Genomic DNA, 19,690 nt, shown 5'->3' with positions numbered 1-19,690 from the left:
GGGGGGGGTTGGGTTCCGGAGCATTTATCATATACCCTGTGAACTACAGTGGCCAAATTTTGTATGCAAGTAACATTTTGGATAGCAAAGGGACGCATACCCTGAAACTACGTTTCGTGTTCAGCTGTGTACAGTTATGTCCCTTTGTTCAGTTTTGATACCAAAGTTTGTCCAGAGCACAACTTCCTTGCTACTTCATCTACATGAAATGTTAATCTTCTTCAGCTTGAATTGTTTATATTGTAGATAACTTCTATTTCAAATTATTTTCTTATTTTTTGAATAAGTTTCTATTGAGCATCAACCATGATTTCAAATATCACATGAAATAATGTTTGTATGTTAGCATAAAACAAACACATTGAGTGAAATGAAAAATAACCTTCTTAATTAAAAGTCCAGAAAAATTGGATCAAGATGATGAGGTGTGCTTGAAATATAAGATGTCTAAGTATCAGCATTAATATGATATTCTTTTCCATCAGGGTATGAAGCAAAAACTGACTTGAAAAATGTAAGAATCTGGTGTAACATTGTGTTGAAGTTCTGAATGACGTGGTTTACAATAGTGAACTTCATAAGTGATTTAGTGTAATTGTTGAAATACTAGGGTGCATTTTAATTTTGCTGTACAGATACATGTCTCGCATTGGTAAGCAGGGCTTGTTGATGCATGGTTTTCTGTTTATGTAGACATGAATCCATCAATAACTCATGTTTATGACTGCATTCACAGGGCCTGTTTATATGTAAATACCTGTCTATGTATTCATAAAAAATTTATGTAAATGAGGTGTATGTATACATTATACATTGGCAGGGCCTATTTATATGTAAATGAGGTGTATGTATACATTGTACATTCACAGGGCCTACTTGTATGTAAATAATGGGGCCTGTTATTATGTATATGGGTGTGTAGACATCTACCAAGTCTTTCTGTTCATCTTTATCACCTTTTATTGTGTCAATCCACAGGTAGGAAATGTTCCTAATGTCTTTTTATCTCGCCCATCTCTGTATAGGTGTCACATATTTTTTGTTATGCTTTGAAGAAACAATACAGTATTGAAATGTTGAGGTATCTTCGCCTGTGTACATACGTAGAAATTACTCAACATTATTATCTCAAGTTCACTGGATAACTATTGTAACGTTTGATACCTATACAAAGTGTATGATGGTAACCTTGACCTTCAGTAGCTGAAGGTCAGGATCATGTGATGGCTTTTGTGACCTGCAATTGGTAAAGGTCATGTAATGGCTACTGTGACCTACAATTGGTAAAGGTCATGTGATGGCTACTGTGACCTACAAGTGTTGAAGGTCATGCTAGGGCTACTCTGACCTACACTTGGTAAAGGTCATGCAATGGCTACTGTGACCTACAATTGGTTAAGGTCATGAGATGGCTACTGTGACCTACAATTGGTAAAGGTCAAGTGATGGCTACTGTGACCTACAATTGGCTAATGTCATGATGGCTACTGTGATCTCCACTTGGTAAAGGTCATGCAATGGCTTTTTTGACCTACAATTGGTACAGGTCATGTGATGACTAACGGACCTACAATTGGTAAAGGTCATGCGATGGCTTTTGTGACCTATGCTTGCTGAAGGTGATCATGTGATGGCTACTGTAACCTATGCTTGTTGAAGGTCATGTGATGGCTACTGTAACCTACAGGTGTTGAAGGTCATGTGATGGCTACTGTAACCTACAGGTGTTGGAGGTCATGTGATGGCTACTGTGGCCTAGCTACAATAGATTAGGGTAATGAGTCAACTACAACAACCTGATACAAGTCATATGATAACTTCTGTTCATGAAGGTCATTTAGCGATTACTGTGACCTCTGCAGGTTTTATGTTGGTTATTGTAACCTTCAGTATAATGTGACCACTGACAGGAAGTCACTTACAGGAAGTTGGCGAGTAATTTCTACCCCATTCTTTGTGACAGATAAAGGACGACTACTTACTTGTAATCAGTGAAGATAGAAAGAATACTTAGTATTTTATGTTATTAAGATACAAACTTGACTCAATATCAATCTATAGCTTTATATATATACTGTATTGTGCTTGTTCTTGTTAAAAAATTTAAGCTATTTTCCTACATTGTTCAGTATGATTTTATTGTTTTGTTTCTGTTATTGCTTTAAGATTTATTTGTATATATGGAGATGAAATGTGACAGATAAATCTATTATTCCATGAATCTGTAACTATATATATATATAAGGCTTTACCTTACTGTGGATTGACACGCTCCAATGATGCTACTTTGTGTAGCCTCTGTTGTGTTTATATCTATATAGTAATCATGATGATAATGAATTATTTCCAACTTTTATTTATAAAAAAAAGAATGAGGGATTGGTGTGTATATATATATATGTCGGGATCCACAGACCTTGTATCTATAGTGTAAGTAGTGGTCTGTGTGTCCCGCGGCTGGACTATACATATTTTTAAACATGTTGCCCTAGAATTGTACGAGCCTTCTAAGGTACATCTACACAATGAACATGCATAGGTACAAGTAATGCGTGTGCGTGATCTACTTGTCAAGGCAGGATATAGTAACTGTGTATTCATTTTCCTCCGTGACTGATCCTTCCTACGTCAACAAGCTACGGCCAGCATTTGGGGAGATGTCAACGTTTTAATCTATAATGTACAACATAATGATTTAAATCAAAATATTTTTACCACCTACTGATGAAATATATTCTGCTATATAGTGCTATAAACTTACCATGGTGGGTTAGGGATTTAATGGTAAAGCCAACTTCTCCATCGTCAGCTGTCTGGTTGCTTCCCAAGTTTAAGGACAGATCTTGAGCAATTTACAAAATGTATGAAAGTGAGTGAGGAAGTCTTGTTTTATTTGGAAACTGACACAAAAGCCAGGACCAATGAGAATTTGTTATGTAGACATACTGAAAATGTAGCCCTTGATTGTTAATCAACGTCATCCAATTCCTATTGTTTGTCAACCTGGTTGATTGTGAACAACTTACCACAAATGTTTCCGACTTTAATCCGATTACAATATTTAGATTTATTAAAATTTGTTACTTGAATGAGATCTTGAACTGAAGACAGGAAACACATCTATATCAAATTTGAAGACATTTCTGAAAAGCGATATCTTGAAAAACTCGAAAAGACTGATAGTAAATATAATCAGAACAGCCTTTCTCTTTGAAAAACACACACCTTATATGGTGTTTATACTTTATTGTGTTAGAGATATCCCTCTTTACAATATTTTACAATAGGGCAGAATTGTTCAAAGCCTGATTTGTGTAGCACCAATTAAATACGAAAATTTCAGCTATTTTGCAAAAGTTTTTTTTTTTTTAAATGAGAAATTCAAAGCTTGTATTTGAAAAATTCGTAATGATGATCTGAAAGCAAAAATACAAATACATAATGTACACAGTATTCATAAATGAGACAATTTTCAAAATAATAATTTGAAAATTCTCCATAAGCCAAACAAGGTTTTAACAGATAGGCTGAGAATTAAGTTTCTGTATCAAATTGGTCATCCCGTAGTTACGAAGTCTCGAGTTACCAACAGATCATATATATTGTACAGGTTACTTGTGTTGAAGCTGTCACAGTATGTTACTTCTAAAGCTACTTAATGTGTACCTTGTATACCAATATTATCACTCCAGAATTGCAGTAGCCAATATATCATCATCCTTACACCTTCAGTAGCGTGATGCAAGGCTGGTAATCTACCAACCCTCAAAGTTATTTGAAAATAAAACTTTTGAGCAGGATTAATACTTTTAAATGGGAAACACCTTCTCTTTTTCCAGGATTCCATTTTGCCTAGATTGGAACAATTTCAAGTTTAAGAGGTAACAAAACAATAAAAGTTACCAGCAAATTCAAATCATCAGAAAGCGTCAATTTAACATTTTACTCATGTTCTAAAAACAATTACAGTCAAAAGTCTTCTAATGTATTGAAATTAATTTGAGAAAATGTACATCTATTGAAGAAACAACTGATCATAAACGTAGAAACTGAAATATGTTCTAATATCTAATTTTATAGGTTGGATGCCTTTCATGGAGATTTACCATTAAAAAGTGGGTTTGAATTTTTGATCCTAGAAAAAATGACAAAAAACAAAACTTTGTTTTGTTAACTATGAAATGTTTTTTCTGGCAAACAAGTATGAACTTGAAAGTAAATGTGTGAAAGATAAAGGTTACATTTAGGTCAAAGGTCAAGGCTGTTCCACTTACTGGTTTTAATTATTCACCATCGATAATGTGCTTTGAAAGCATTTACCCTTCCACTTTATGTACCAGCTATATTAGCAATTTGAAGTTGACCTTCGATATATATATATGCTTTTAACATCAGTGAGGTGAACCCTATATGACCTTTGACCCCTAGGATTACTCCTACTGTTGGTATCAATGGGATAAGTCTTGAGTGACTGACCTTTGACACCTAGGTATATCCATATTTCATAACTACTGGTTAGGTGAACTTTGTATGACCTTTTGACGGCTTCGTATGTTTCCACTTTCACTGTTATTGTGTTGAACCTTGTATGACCTTTGTCACCTAGCTATATCCATATTTTGTAACTGTTGGTGAGGTGAACTTTGACCTTCTGACGACTAGGTACATCTCCACTTTTACTGTTAGTGTGGTGAACCCCTTGTGACCTTTGACTCCTAGGTTACATATCTGTTGACTGTTAGTGAGATGAACCTTGTATGACCTTTGACACCTAACTAGATCCATATTTGGTAACTGTCGGTGAGATGAACTTTGTTTGACCTTCTGACGACTAGGTAAATCCCCCTAGTGTGGTAAACTTCTTGTGACCTTTGACTCCTAGGTTTCATATCTATTGACCGTTAGTGAGATGCACCGTGTATGAGCTTTGACACCTAGGTATATTATCCCCGATGTTATCCTCGGTGTGACTCTCTAGCTGTACAATGAGGCTATACAGTTTGCATGCCTGCCCGCCCGCCAGTGTTTGATCTGCCTCAAGTATTATCAGCAGTTTCCTAGTGATGAGAAGTACAATGTTGATGTATGACTGTTACCATGGTTACTTGCGTTGCTGACAAAATCCCTCCAGTGTCACAGATGGAATTTTGCTCAAGGTCAAGTTTTTAGAGTTTAGAGGGATATAGCATTTGTGTTCTATTTATAGGTTAAATAGTCATGTTTATTTTCTAATGATTTTGTTATATTTTCTTTCCAATGATGGATACTGGATGAAGCCAGCAGCATCGTCGGAAGTTAACTTATTTATTAGTGACCGAGTGGAGATCATTATATGTCACCGTTACCGTTTGTAATTATGCAGTGTGTAATTGTTGGACCAAAGACCAGTGTGGAAGTCTGTGCGCATGGAATGGGTACATGTGTGTATCATTAAAATGCAAATATAAACATTTTCCTTTCTCTACTGTGATTGGTCTTCTTCTTTGTTTGTTTACACATCAATAAACAAAAGTCGTATTTACGGATGACTTCATCCTTGTTCAACACCGTAACATCATGTGAAATAGTGGAACCTCTGTAGTCAGGACCCATTTTGAAAAATAAATGAAATGTCTTAAAAGTATATAAAAGTGACTAAAAATTCATACTTAATTTAATTTTCCTTTTTATAGGAATGACTCCTATAAAAAGGATTAATAAAAGTGTTATAGGGATATGGGGAATTTGTTTCAAAATAATTGGCTGTAAAGACTGCATCCGATCTGCCCTATCACAAGGAGGCAAGTACACTAGCATACACATACACATGCAGGTATACACAATGCACAAAGCTGCACATTCTTACATAACCTTAGCTGTTGATAGGACATTAAACAATATAAAACTAAATCAAAAATAATTCGGATAGCAATAGGTGTATGTCGTACATTGTATGATTTATGTTCAGGGAACTGCTTAGTAAAAGTTAGAGAAACTCCAGATCTGAAGATTTCATCCATCACTAAAAACAGCTACCCAACAGAACGTTACAAACAATCCTTGTCAACATGTATTATGTGCATTCTTGGGAATACCTGTCATTTTTGGTGCATTCCTGCAATGTTGAGGCACCTTTCCAAAAAATAGTGCCTTGGGCATATTTTGGTTAAGGATTATCTACCTTTCTTCATAATTTCATAACAGTATTAATTAATACTTGTTATTTCAAGGATATACACTTCTCTTATGTTCTATATACTACAGGGGTTGATTAAAAGGGATTGCATTAATTTTCAAAGCTATGTTTCTATCTAATTCATCAAGTCTAACACTGACAGAAAGTTCCACCATTTCACTCATGACAAAAGATGGCAAGTCATTAGTTCAAATTTTAACAAAAACACTCGATGCAAATTCCAGGAAAAGTTTGTCACAGTTGAGATATTATTAGTACAACCGTAACATTTCCAAGAGGAAGGACAAAATTAACAGAAAAAGTATACTTCCCAGTAAACACTATGTGACCAGGAATTCTATTACTTCTACAGGTCTGGGCCCGTATTCATGAAACCATTCTCATGCTCAAGCATGGATTTTGTGCTCAAGCCTGATTTCTTGTTCCGGTTATAACTTAATAATAAAATTATATTTTGTCAGTGTTTTGAAAAAACGGCCCTGGACATTTTCTTTTACTACTGGAGTCGAGGAATTTTGTTTTTATTACTGCAGGCTGAGAAAGTGCAAAGCAGGAAAATGTTGCATCTGGCGTCACGATGTACCATTATTTTGCTACTAGAACTTGGAACAAATTGACACTTAACAAGACTGCGGCAGATCGTGCACTGGATTGAAAAATGATGTAACCCATATTTAGGATAATTCAACATTTATTGATATGTTCTAAGGCTATCTTCAACACATATAACAACAGTATTTTTAAAGGACGATCAAACTAGCGAGTTTTCATCATAAACGTTTATTACGCTGGTTAAGTTATACTGTATTGAGGTACATTAATACACTCTCTGCTGACAACTTGTGTTTTTTTCGGTCATGTACAACTATAAACTATTTAGTGAACATCTAAATGAAAGAGAACTACGGTAATATCTTTGTGTAAACAAAATGATACAAAATGCACAATATCAAACGGTAATATTTTCTCATGTTCTTCTCAAGCTGCACTCAGTCCTGATGAAGAAATTACTTGTTATATTTTTCTTTTTTGAACACAAAAGGTTTGATATTTTTTCACAAAACCTAACTGTAAATCCTGCTGAAGTCAAACTAGATCCGTCTATTACAATGTTTAGATTTAACTGACTTTGTTCGAGCTAACCAAGGTCTTCCATTAATCACAGACTAATAATTGTAATCAATGCTTATCTGACTGAAATTGTCCACCTGTACTCTTTAATATTATGTAGTTTTGAGCATGAGTTTTTATTTCGACCACACTTTTCACACGCTTTGTATGGCGTGGGATTTTATAAATACTATTTTGCCGAGACTGAATAACCTGTTCATTTTAGTAGAAGTATTTATTCAAACTTTATTTTACAACAATTATGAAACAAGTTATTTCAACTTAAACCAATCACTCTTGTTGGCCTGGATGTTATAGCAATTTAGAGGTCTTAATGTGGGAGGTAAACCGGAGTACCCGGAGAAAACCCACATGGCTGGGCAGGTGACCCCATACCTTTTCACGTCTGAAATCCAACCCCAGCTGGGTTGGTGAAAGGCGACTGCGTTATCCATGACACCATCCAACAACCAGTATAGAGTAGAGGTACTACCTGTCAATGTTCAACACATCTTAATCAATTTTCAGATTTACTTTATATTAATTAGCTTATGCAGTAGATTTCACTTCATATAACTGGTACTTCTCATTTGTCGGAGGGAAATGTAATATTAACTCCTTCACCCCTGACGACACATTTGAGCCCTTCCAATTAAAAGGTTGGAATAGTTCATTATGAAATTTCAGGGGTGAACGAGTTAACCGGAAGGTGGCATAAAATGAAAACATGTTTTTCTGACCATTTCAGCTGTCAAAATCCGGAAGTGACCATACTTAAACTGTATAAGGCAATGGCTGGAACCAGAGCACCTGTTTGAGTAAAGACAGGTATTTCTCACACTAGTTTTGACTTTAGCAGGTTTTGGTCTTGAGCTTGACCAATAAACAAATTTTATAACAATAAGTTAAAGTTATTTACATCAATACATTATACATTGATATGCATAAACATTATAACAAGGTGACTAGATTTCAGATTAAAACATCTTTGGTTGACATGATCTTAAATGTGATTTCTATGATGAAATCACAATTTCACGTATATATATGTACAATATCAACTTTGTGCGTTGTAGTATAAGGTCAAGTTGATCGGGCACAAATTATACATCCGTTAAATTGTAATAAACAATATGTAGATATAAATATATAAGGATCATTCACCAGTTTTCATTTCGTAGGAGGTTTATGAAAAAAGATTGACTAAATTTTAGAAATGCCATATAGAACAGCTTTCAATCCATTATATCACTTGATCATTCTTAAAGTTTAAAATGTTGCCATTTTGACTCCCATTTGCATTGTCTAAATTATGACAGCAAAATCTCGAAGTCTGTGTCATTATATCATTGTCATTGCTACAACAGCTCAATGCATTATTTATATTACATATTTACTGAACAAAACGACAAACATGTGATTAATACATGCGGTTAACAGTTTTGCATAGATAATAACACAACAGATAACTAACATTTCGAAATGATATTATTTATCATGTAAAAAACATGTAGAATGAAAAAAGTAAATGCACTTTTAAAAATATCATTGATACAAAACTATGTCATGCACCGTTACACATAACCCTGTTTTTAATCATAACAACAGGGTATTGTTTAAAAATATTGTTGATACAAAAATATGTCATGCATTGACAATTTAAATCACATTTTCATAACAACGGGAAGAACAACGATATAGCACTTTGAATATTTTCAAACTTAAATTACCTAACATGATTAATATGAATAAAATTGCCATTGATATTGTTACAAACTTGACTACATGTAATCTCATCAAACTCGCTAGGTTTCTGCATAGACGTTAATTTAGTGCTTATGATTTACCCTGTATGTAGATGTATATCGCTTCCTTACAAGTAATGATAACTGAAATTAGAGAGGAAGATCTACTCTTGTTCTGGAGAAGTTCCAATGGGGTTTAAAAATTAGATAATAAAATTGTAAGAACATAATTTCAAAAACAAATAAACACTGGGATAGGGAAGTAATGGAAACCTCCAGTTACCAAAAACCCATGTATTTGCAATAACAAGCTGCCCTGTAGTCTATAATTATTAATTATGAAGTGTAATTGAATTGATAATACCAACACCACAATCAGTAAAACAAGTGTATCACTCAATCATTACATTATAAACTCTGCCAAAAACTTATCATAGCCAATGATGAACTTTGACCTCTTAGCATAACTGCATATCAAACCGGCTTTATTTCTCTGCGTAATACACAAAAAATGTGAAAATTGTTGTAATGACCATTTTAAACCTTTAAATTTTCTGCACTTGGGTGAAGTTTTTCTTTTTTACCCAAGGTCTACAATTTTAACAAACTAGTAATTGTTTAAAACAATCCTGATGTACATTTCTAGACATAAATATGAATAAAAGGATCATAGCATTAACAATTATAATTCAGATTTTTGACAAATTCATCACCTTAAGTTTATACTTTGGTCCCATTTTATGGCCTCTAGGATTGTTTGTCCCACTGAACAATTTTCATGAAGGTCCTAGTCTGGTATATAAGAAACATTTCACCATGGCATCTGATCGTCAGCTCTAATTGGGACAGGTGAGGTGTATGAATAATATGGTTTTATCTAACATTTAATACAATTGTAGCCGTACTGGACTGGGTCGATAGTCGGCAACCAGTTAGCTCAATTGGCAGAGTCTGTCTAGAGTTTGAAGGGTCCAGGGAACAAACCCCCAGTTTGGGCGTGCATTTTTTCTGGTGTAAAGAAGGTTAAACTTGAAAATAATATTGAAGAAAACCATTAAAACAAGAATTTCCATTACTTTTCAGTGACTAGCTAGATAAGAGGTAGAGATTCTATAAATATCTGCCGAGAACTATACAAAATATTTCTCAATCAATTGTCAAACTTTAGATTTTGCAAGTGCGGAGATGTTTGAAATGATAATTAAGTATAATGCAAAATAATTTGGTAAAGTCCAAAGTGTTGAGCTAGCTGAGGGTTTCAAAGTAGTGAATTATCTCCCCTCTTCCGTCGAACTAGTGGCCTTGTTCATTGATGCAAAAAAGCATTTTTGCAGGACAAAATTCTGGCAAATCTGTCACTGCATTGAATGCAGGTGGCCTCATGGATATTTCCCAGTGCTCCCTGGTAAGCGACACCAAACTCTAGGTCAATGCCCTTTTCATAAACAAACAGAGAAGTTCCCTGGGATGTCTTTGTGGAGTACTCGTGTCTGGGGAAGAAAGGAGCAGACAACTCCAGATCTGAGTTAGTATGAGGTGTGTTAGGATGTCCGATTAACTCAGTCTGGTGCCCGGCGCTGACAGATTTGGTTGATGACGAGCTCCGAGTATAATCTGTTTATATCACCTTCCACATGGTAAGAGGGCACATCATCTGTCGGGGTAGCATACTTCTCTGTTATCTGTCAATAAAGACAATGATCTAATGAGAATCCAACAGGAATGACAGTGTTACTGAAAAGTTGTTACTTAAATGCCTACATTATCGATACTCAAGGTGCTGTGCTCACTTTCGCTCTCTGAACCTCTGGAATATATGTCGTAGCATAATTGAAGGCACATGGCTAGCTATTTCATTCGTCTCGGGTAAAAAAAACCTGACCATTTGCTAGGCTGATACTTGTCCTTTAAAGATTACAGAGGACCGACACCCAACTTCAATGCCAGCGAATTGTACTGTTATGTGACCGACAGATTCTTTTGACGTGCATCAAAGGTTCAAACTAGTCTTCCCGTCTCATCCACAAGGTGGCGCATACTGAGCCTTTGATTTTGCCTTGGCATATTCCAGGGGTGAAGAAAACGAAAGGAAGTAAGCATAACACCGGAGTATCGAGGATGAAACGCATAATGTTAATACGGTAAGTGTACATTTTTTGTGCTTTATACCCTTTGAATCTGAATTGTACTCAATTATTACTGTGCTAAATGAAGTTCCTGTTTAGAGTTTACTATTGAATATATTGTGAGTGCACTTTAATTTTTCAATGTACTGATCTGTTGAAATTCAATAATACACTAACATTTAGTAAAAATAAGTACTTTTACATTAGTGTTTTCTGTATGAACTATAATTGGTAAATGTATAAGGAGTTCACCAGTGTAGTGTTATTCCACTCAATGGTTGATGCAATAAAATTGATACCTGGAGCTAGCATGCATCAATCAAATTAAAATTTAAAGTTTAATGTAGCTGTCATTCGTAATATATATTGAACCCTAAAGTCGCATTTAGACTCTTCCAAACACCATGGAATGGACAGTCTATTGTTAAAATACAGGGGTGAATGAATTATTGCCTGGGAGTGCTGTACTTTGCTTCACATTTCTAATGTCAACACAATATTATACACTATAGTTTTAACAGTTGTAGCCTCAGCGGAGATATGACACGTCTCCGTGGTGATACTGACCTTATGGAAGTGGCAGGCACACTTGCCCTGGAGGAAGTCCTTATAGCGAGCCATCGTCATGTTGTAAGTGGGTACCACCCCAAACCCATGCTGGGCGGCAAAGTCTGCAGTCTCGCGTTCCTGGCCCAGCAGACGCTGCTGTTCATCCTGTAAAACAACGTATCATTTAATACATACTTCGCCTTAATACAGTATTCAAGGGAATTATGAACGGTGAATTTTAAAACCACCTATTTCCCGTAGCGAAAATTATCTTTGTCTAGTCCACATACCATCATATGTCTATATTTATACTGATATTACTTACATTAGGCGTTCACTTTATTTTAAAAGTGACCATTCTGTACTTTTTCTGGAGGAAAGTAAATTAATTGTATTTTGACCATCATGTATATATAAATAACGTTTTCTTTGATACTTGAGTTTGCAATCAAATTTTAACAGTAATTAATGTAAAAATATATACATGGATAATGTCAAATAAAAATTATTTGCTGTTTCATCTGTAAAGGTTCTGTACACCCTTGTGTAATGTATTTACCATTGGTGCAAAGCGAACTCCGTTAACAAGCTGATGGAACCCAGCGCCCAGTCCCTTCATGACAAGTCGGATTCCAGTCAGCCTCTCCCTATATGTGAAAATAAACATGATGATATGTTCTGTGGTGATTCAGTAACAGTTTTTCCTTTCAAAAAGTCGCTTTACCATTTTATTCCCTTACAACATTGAAAATTGTTTCATATTGAGAAATAAATACATGAAGGTAAATAAATCTATGAAAAAAGGATTGTTTTTTCTACATTTTTAGACAATCCATACCAAGTACATTTGAAGTACTTAGTCTGAGAAGGTTAGTGTTCAAACCTGTTAAGGGCCTTGAGTATGAGGGAGAGGTGGTATTTGTGTACGTACCTGTTGAGGGCCTTGAGTATGAGGGAGAGGTGGTGTTTGCGTACGTACCGGTTGAGGGCCTTGAGTATGAGGGAGAGGTGGTATTTGTGTACGTCCCTGTTGAGGGCCTTGAGTATGAGGGAGAGGTGGTGTTTGCGTACGTACCGGTTGAGGGCCTTGAGTATGAGGGAGAGGTGGTATTTGTGTACGTCCCTGTTGAGGGCCTTGAGTATGAGGGAGAGGTGGTATTTGTGTACGTTCCTGTTGAGGGCCTTGAGTATGAGGGAGAGGTGATGTTTGTGTACGTACCTGTTGAGGGCCTTGAGTATGAGGGAGAGGTGGTATTTGCCGAGCCAGTGTACTCCTCCTACCACCAGTACTGTGTTGGTCGTGTTCTCCAACGGCATGGTCCTGTGAGAACAAAATGTTATACTCAAAACAAATAAATTTTAAGGGACTGAAAATACTAGAATATGTCCTGCAAAACAACCATTTTTGTCAATTCAGCAGAAATGTTTTTTAGAAACACCTTTTTTGACAGTAAAAGGGCAGGTCTCTCATAATGCTTTAAGTCTCTTACAAATAATTTTTTAATAAACTGAAAATATTTGAATATGTCCGGCAAAACGACCATTTTTGTCAATTCAGCATGCAGAACTGATCTTTAGAAACCAATTTGCCTTTTCTGACAGTAAAAATGCAGGTTTATTTAATAATGCTTTAGTCTGTTTTTGAGAACTTGCTTTTAGATTCATGTGGTCATGCATTCCTCAAAAACAATTACCTTTATAAACAATTTTATCAGAAACAATCCTGTGGGACTTGGTAAGAGAAATGAGTAAAATGTACAGATCAAGCATGATAATAGAGCTATAACTTGGAAAAAGGTTAACTTGGGTTTACTCGACTTACCATCTTATGAGTTGGTACACAGCCTTATCAAACGCAGGTCTGTGATCTGTCGGCAGCCAGAACTGTGGGTAGTAAGCAAAGCTGAGGACCGTGCTGTTGTGGTTGACGTTGCGGTATATTTTGAGATTGTGTGTTTTGTCCCACTGTGTGAGGGAGCCGTTGATACGCTCTAGAATGTAGTGGAGGATCCCGCGGTTCGTGGAGTCTCCGATAAACAGTAGCTTCCTCCCCGCCAAACACTTCTGTACCTGGGGAACGCTCAGGATCTTGGACGTGCAAGAAGATGTCTGCCAGCGTGCCTGTTTCCAGTGACAACTGGCCATCCTTCCACAGCTCTCACATGGTACATACCACACTAAACATACAAATAATCCTCACTCAACTGAATGTCCCATACTTAACTTATCAAAATGCTTCATCTTTTTGTAAAATCCAATTCTGACAAAATTTCCTGTGTCCTTCTTTAACTGGCTTGACCCCAGTTTCACAAATGTTCCTTAACTGAAGTAAATTCTTTAAATCAATTTTTTCCATAGGAAAGCAATGCTAAAGTTCACGAAAATTTCTTTTACTAAAGATTTTTCCTAAACTTCAAAAAATACTTTACAAGGAAAAACTTGAAAATTTACAATTCATGAAACTGGTCAGAAGCGTTTTCCCATATAATGCTTACAAATCACTGTAAAAAGATTTAATTTCAGTTTAAAGTTAGAACATTTGGACAATTATTCTAAAGTTACATTTTACCAACATGATGATATGTGTTGAAAGAAATATAAGATTTATTGTTGCTAAAAGGAAAGAATCTATTCCTTGTGAGCCTGAATGATTTGATGATTAAGGATGTACTGTATGCCACTAGCCTATGCATTTTTTTGTCAAACTATTCAGAAATACTGCAGTGCTATCAACGTATGTGAACTTTCAAATATATCATCCACTTTCCAAACCAACTTCAAATATGACCACTGATTCATAAACCATATTCATCAGGTTTTGTCGTGTGGAACTCTTTTGGAAAAAAACGTATACTGATGAAGGTAGCATACATCCTTAAGAGGGCTTCACTTACATGGGTTGTCCGTGTCCCCACATTGAGGCAGGTGGCTGGACATCTCTACAAATGATGACCACTGTTGGACCTTCCCTGTAACTGGCTGTATGCCGCACGGCTGTGATGGGTCAAAGCGCAGGCTGCAGTCCTGAACACAAGGAGGTTTACATTAATCTTTTAACCTACCCTTTCTAGTAATAGTTAAGCACACCCTGTATTTTTGACATGTTTCTTTTAACAGGTTCACTGGGCTTATCACCAGTAAAATATAGTTAAACAAGGTCAATAGACTATTTTGAAAATGCAAATGCCTTCCAATATATTGGTGAATATTTGATGACAATTCCTTCAAAAGTTATCTCAAAGTATTTCTTTGTTGATTGTGAAAATGGTTCAGTAAAAAATCCAATGTTATTCAAATCATTTGAATATCAATTACAGTCTTGGGCCAAGTGATTTTAGGAATATCAGCATGATCAGTGTCTACAATAAATTTATGACACCTTTTTGTTTTATTATTTCATCACTCAAATGTACAGCTAAAGTAACATAGTAGAAATTCCTTTTCTCTTTTAAAACATCAAATGTTTTTGTGTATCATTGAATGGACTATTTTACTTGCACATATCAAAGAGACAACCTACCTGGAGTGCAGCTGATGCAAAGTACATGGTAATACATACAGCACAGGTGAGACAAAATATACCCTACTGTTTCATAGTTTAGGTGAGTTAGTTATATTTTGAGTGTACAATGTGACAACTTACCTGTTTGAGAGTATAGGTGAGACACTATACTTTGTTATAGTACAGGTGAGATAGTTACATTTTGAGTGTACAATGTGACAACTTACCTGTTTGAGAGAATAGGAGAGACACCCTACTTTGTTATAGTACAGGTGAGATAGTTACATTTTGAGTGTACAATGTGACAACTTACCTGTTTAAGAGTATAGGTGAGACACCATACTTTTTTATAGTACAGGTGAGATAGTTACATTCTGAGTGTACAATGTGACAACTTACCTGTTTGAGATTATAGGTGAGACACCCTACTTTTTTATAGTACAGGTGAGATAGTTACATTCTGAGTGTACAATGTGACAACTTACCTGTTTGAGAGTATAGGTGAGACACTATACTTTGTTATAGTACAGGTGAGATAGTTACATTTTGAGTGTACACTGTGACAACTTACCTGTTTGAGAGTATAGGTGAGACACTCTCCTTTGTTATAGTACAGGTGAGATAGTTACATTTTGAGTGTACAATGTGACAACTTACCTGTTTGAGAAAACAGGTGAGCCACCTTACCTTTCTCCTATAGTACAGGTGAGATAGTTACCTGGTATACTTTGTGTGCAAGTTTGACATTTAACTTACCTGTTTGAGAGTACAGGTGAGCAGTGGCAAGCTGTTGGAGTACTTAGGTAAGTAGAAATCTGCAGCACGTCGTCTGATGGTGATGGTGTAGGTACTGACCACCAAGGACAGGGGGTGGACAGGGTCCACTATCATCACATGAAGTACATTTTCTCCCACTCCCAGGGTGTAGTTGGTCATCCTTTAAGGTCGAAAGGTTAAACTTAGTATTCAATATGAAAACACTGCAGAATAGCTACTGTTAGTTAATATACGCTTTACATTGTAAGGTAATAGATAAAATAGTAAGGATTTTCAAAGGTTAAATCTCTGTATAAGGTTATGTAACATTTTTCCATTATACTAACCCAGCTGGCATCCTCAATCCTCCTGGAGCTATGCTCACTTATACACACTCATAACTTTTTTAAATGGTGAACCCTATCCTCAAAACCTAACCATGTTATCAATGCTCTTAGCTTTCTGACATCAGGTAATTTACTTTACCCAGTACCACAAGATAGAGTAAAAAATTATGATTGATTGAGGTGACATATCTGTGTTAGATAAATGCTTGTATTCTACTAACTGTTATGACTGATGACAGCTAGTTCTCACACCAGCCTGTCTATATGCCTATAATTGACATGATTGCAGATTGACTTCCCTGTAAGGAACCAGCATTGTTGTTACTGACATTCAATACTGGTTTAGTGAGGCTAATATATGATGTAGTATCATCATTACAGGTCAGCGTTCAGCCACAGTACGTCCAGCCACGGAGCCACGGTATGTCTGGTGTGGGAGGCTTAGAACCATTTAGTGTATGTTATGTTGGATTGTCAGACATTATTTAACTAGACAAGTCATTACTTAGCTGATGTATTTTGCTACCAAAATATTTCCAGATTAAAAAATACCAGTACTTCTAATGAATGTCATATATGACAATTCCATTTTTTGAAGGATGCTTCACTTAAAATCTTAATTAATAATAAATTTTATGCTTAACTTTGATTTTACAAATAGTTACATGTCTTGTCAGAATATAAGGATAAAATACTTGATGTTCAACATAAATAATGAAATAAGGCTTTCTTTAGATTAAAGGGACTGTTGTCAGGCAGAACTATTGTAACAGGAGCGTAAGAATGCACAGCCAGACCAGGGTTTGAACCTGGGACCCTCTGAACTCTAGATGGGTGCTCTAAACAATTGAGCTACCTGGTTGCGAGCGACCGATTGAGTTCAGTTCCTCTACATTCCTCCCTCCTTTACCAAAGTCTTTGATCCTAAAGACACATGAGACCTTCCATGGATATATCTCTTCGGGCGCCAAAAGTAACAGGAGCGGAAAAATGCACGGCTAGACTGGGGTTTGAACCCATGACCCTCCAAACTCTAGACAGAGGCTCTTACCAATTCCGCTACACTATTATGGTATTAATTCTAATGTTACGAAGGGATGTGATTGGTTATATATATAGATACTTACTTTGCTGCACTATAACTGGAGTCTATTCTCGCCTCGTATTTACAACTCCTAGCTCTGGCAGTTACACCTAACAGGAAAGTTTCATAGTCCACTTCGGCCTGATAGGTTAGGTGACTGGGGTCAAAGGTTGGCGTAAGTGAAATTTCTGGGTTGGTTTTGATGCTGGACAGGTAAGGAGCATCTCTTGGATCTGAGGAGGAGAGAGGGGATAACAATTAATTCAGGTTTAATTTATAACCGGAGACAAAGGGGAGACAACTCATGCAAACATCACTACTGATATAAAAGAGAAATGAAATGTGCAGACAAATCAAATGTCATTACCATATACAATGAGAAGCAAAATGGGATTAACAGAATCTTCCACTACTGTGACGGTATAAAGGAGAAATCCCAACCAGACGGGGTGATATTCGTGGATGCCTGACTTCAGGCTTGCAAAATCTCGCCCCAAAAGGATTGAGATTTCTCTGGTATGATTCTCTGGTTTGATTCTTTTTCTCCCTTTAGAATTTGTAATCTGTGTTTTTATCCTGATTTGCATGTGATCTACCCCGTCAGATGCTGATTGTGATGTCATAATTTATTGTTGCCCTGATGTCATGGAATTGTTTCTTTCCATGGGCAACCTAGCTGTCATACTCCAGAGGGTGACAGAGAAATCACGAACAGATCAAAATGGGAGGCAATGAAGTGAAACATTGGAGGAATTTACTACATTCTTTCACAGAAATCGTTGTAAATGATTTTAATTTTCGATCAAGCAATCGTAGCAATATTTGATGAAGGAACATTCTCTTACCATTACTACATTCTAGCTGTGCAGGTCTCTTTACTGAAAAGAAACGGAAACATTCGAATTAAAATTAAAATCTGTCACTGTCAATACAATGTGTACATGTAGTTACATCACTGTGGTAAAAGTCCCACGATCCACTTCAATGAAAAATATGGCAGATCATCTTTTTCAAATATTATCAAGCATTAATGAAATTATTTATCTAGACACAGTAATATACAACCATCAATACTTGTCTGTTAAAACGCTCATAATTATATTGAATCAAGCTTGGCATAAAAATATTGTGAAAAAAACACTATTTGTTACATTTAATATGGAACATAAGAAAAGAACCGAGGATTCCTTTTCTGTGCATTCTCTCAGACTTGGTCAACTAAAGTTACCAATGGAAACACTTGGGATCATACTATTTGAAATTATTCCTTAGAACAGCTTACTGTCATAATAAGTAATGTGGTGGGATAGGGAGTAGTACTTCTGTATCTGTGATGTGATATTTCAATGTGGTCGCACTACAAACGGGCATCTGAACGCCCCTTTGCCATCAGAAACCAGTCTTAGGACTTTTGAGCTAATGTGTGGATTTTAAACCCTTAAGAACGAAAATTGGCGGTGATATTTACCTGTAGGGGCCTTCTCTAACGGGGGCTGTACTTGGGCTCCAGGCCTGAAATAGAATAATGTATGAGAGGTAAGTCACTTAATTAGAAAACACATATTTCTTTATGAATCAATAGACAGTCTGTCAATTCTAATAAGCTTATTTTGTAAACTGAATGAGAAGTGAAATAAAAAATACAGATTTCACTAAATGAAATTGTTTTTAACCCAAAAAAAGAATTACACAAATTCAAAACTTATACACTGTAATTCAAGATATTAATGTTTTTACACACAAAGAAAACTCTGTACAGGGAAAATTTAAATGTTGAGCCTAAAAATCCTAAATATATATGTTCAATAATCATGATCCTAACCTTTGCATGACTTTTTCTTCCAACACTGGCCCTTGGTCACTCCTGTCCGCCAGATAGCTCTTCTCCATACTGGTCAATAGGGAGTGAAGGTCAAAGGTCATGTGACATGTTTGCTGCCTGTCATTGGTCGAGAGTTCTACACCACTGAGCGCGTGCAGTGAAGCAGATCTGGACTGTATGGAGGTCTGACGTAGTTTGTTGATTAAACCTGCATACTGACTAGATTTTAGGTGAGGATAAATCTGTAACAGAAATATCATAAGTTAAACTATTACAAACTGACCAATACAAAATAAACGAAAGTGTCATGGGTAACTAGATAATCTGCTCTGTGCTTTGACAACTTCATGCATGGTTCTATGAAATCTTAAAAATATTGACCATTGCATACAAGATCATATGGCACAACCAGTGAATTATTTGTGTGCTGTTTCAGTGTCAAGTACAATTATACTAAATAATAAATATGTACTC

At 36.0% G+C, this 19,690-nt stretch overlaps 1 protein-coding gene across 4 annotated transcripts in view; it reads right to left on the bottom strand.

Annotated features, from left to right (window-relative positions):
• Positions 1-7,619: 7,619 nt before the first annotated feature.
• The window catches only part of LOC110443424 (cadherin-like and PC-esterase domain-containing protein 1), a 36,507-nt gene continuing 24,436 nt past the window's right edge, over positions 7,620-19,690 (bottom strand). For all 4 annotated transcript variants that reach the window (XM_021487642.1, XM_021487641.1, XM_021487645.1 and 1 more), the window contains 11 exons: positions 19,217-19,458; positions 18,863-18,906; positions 18,240-18,272; positions 17,438-17,627; positions 15,964-16,144; positions 14,600-14,729; positions 13,528-13,882; positions 12,925-13,026; positions 12,265-12,352; positions 11,724-11,870; positions 7,620-10,712 (listed from right to left, as the gene is read on the bottom strand). In XM_021487642.1, the coding sequence (XP_021343317.1) occupies positions 10,590-10,712; positions 11,724-11,870; positions 12,265-12,352; positions 12,925-13,026; positions 13,528-13,882; positions 14,600-14,729; positions 15,964-16,144; positions 17,438-17,627; positions 18,240-18,272; positions 18,863-18,906; positions 19,217-19,458 (1,635 nt within the window). In that variant the 3' untranslated portion in view covers positions 7,620-10,589. The remainder of the gene's footprint in view (positions 10,713-11,723; positions 11,871-12,264; positions 12,353-12,924; positions 13,027-13,527; positions 13,883-14,599; positions 14,730-15,963; positions 16,145-17,437; positions 17,628-18,239; positions 18,273-18,862; positions 18,907-19,216; positions 19,459-19,690) is intronic.

This window comes from Mizuhopecten yessoensis, unplaced genomic scaffold (genome assembly GCF_002113885.1).
Source record: "Mizuhopecten yessoensis strain PY_sf001 unplaced genomic scaffold, ASM211388v2 scaffold716345, whole genome shotgun sequence".
NCBI lineage: Eukaryota > Metazoa > Mollusca > Bivalvia > Pectinida > Pectinidae > Mizuhopecten > Mizuhopecten yessoensis.
This window is presented reverse-complemented; position numbering and strand designations above follow the sequence as displayed.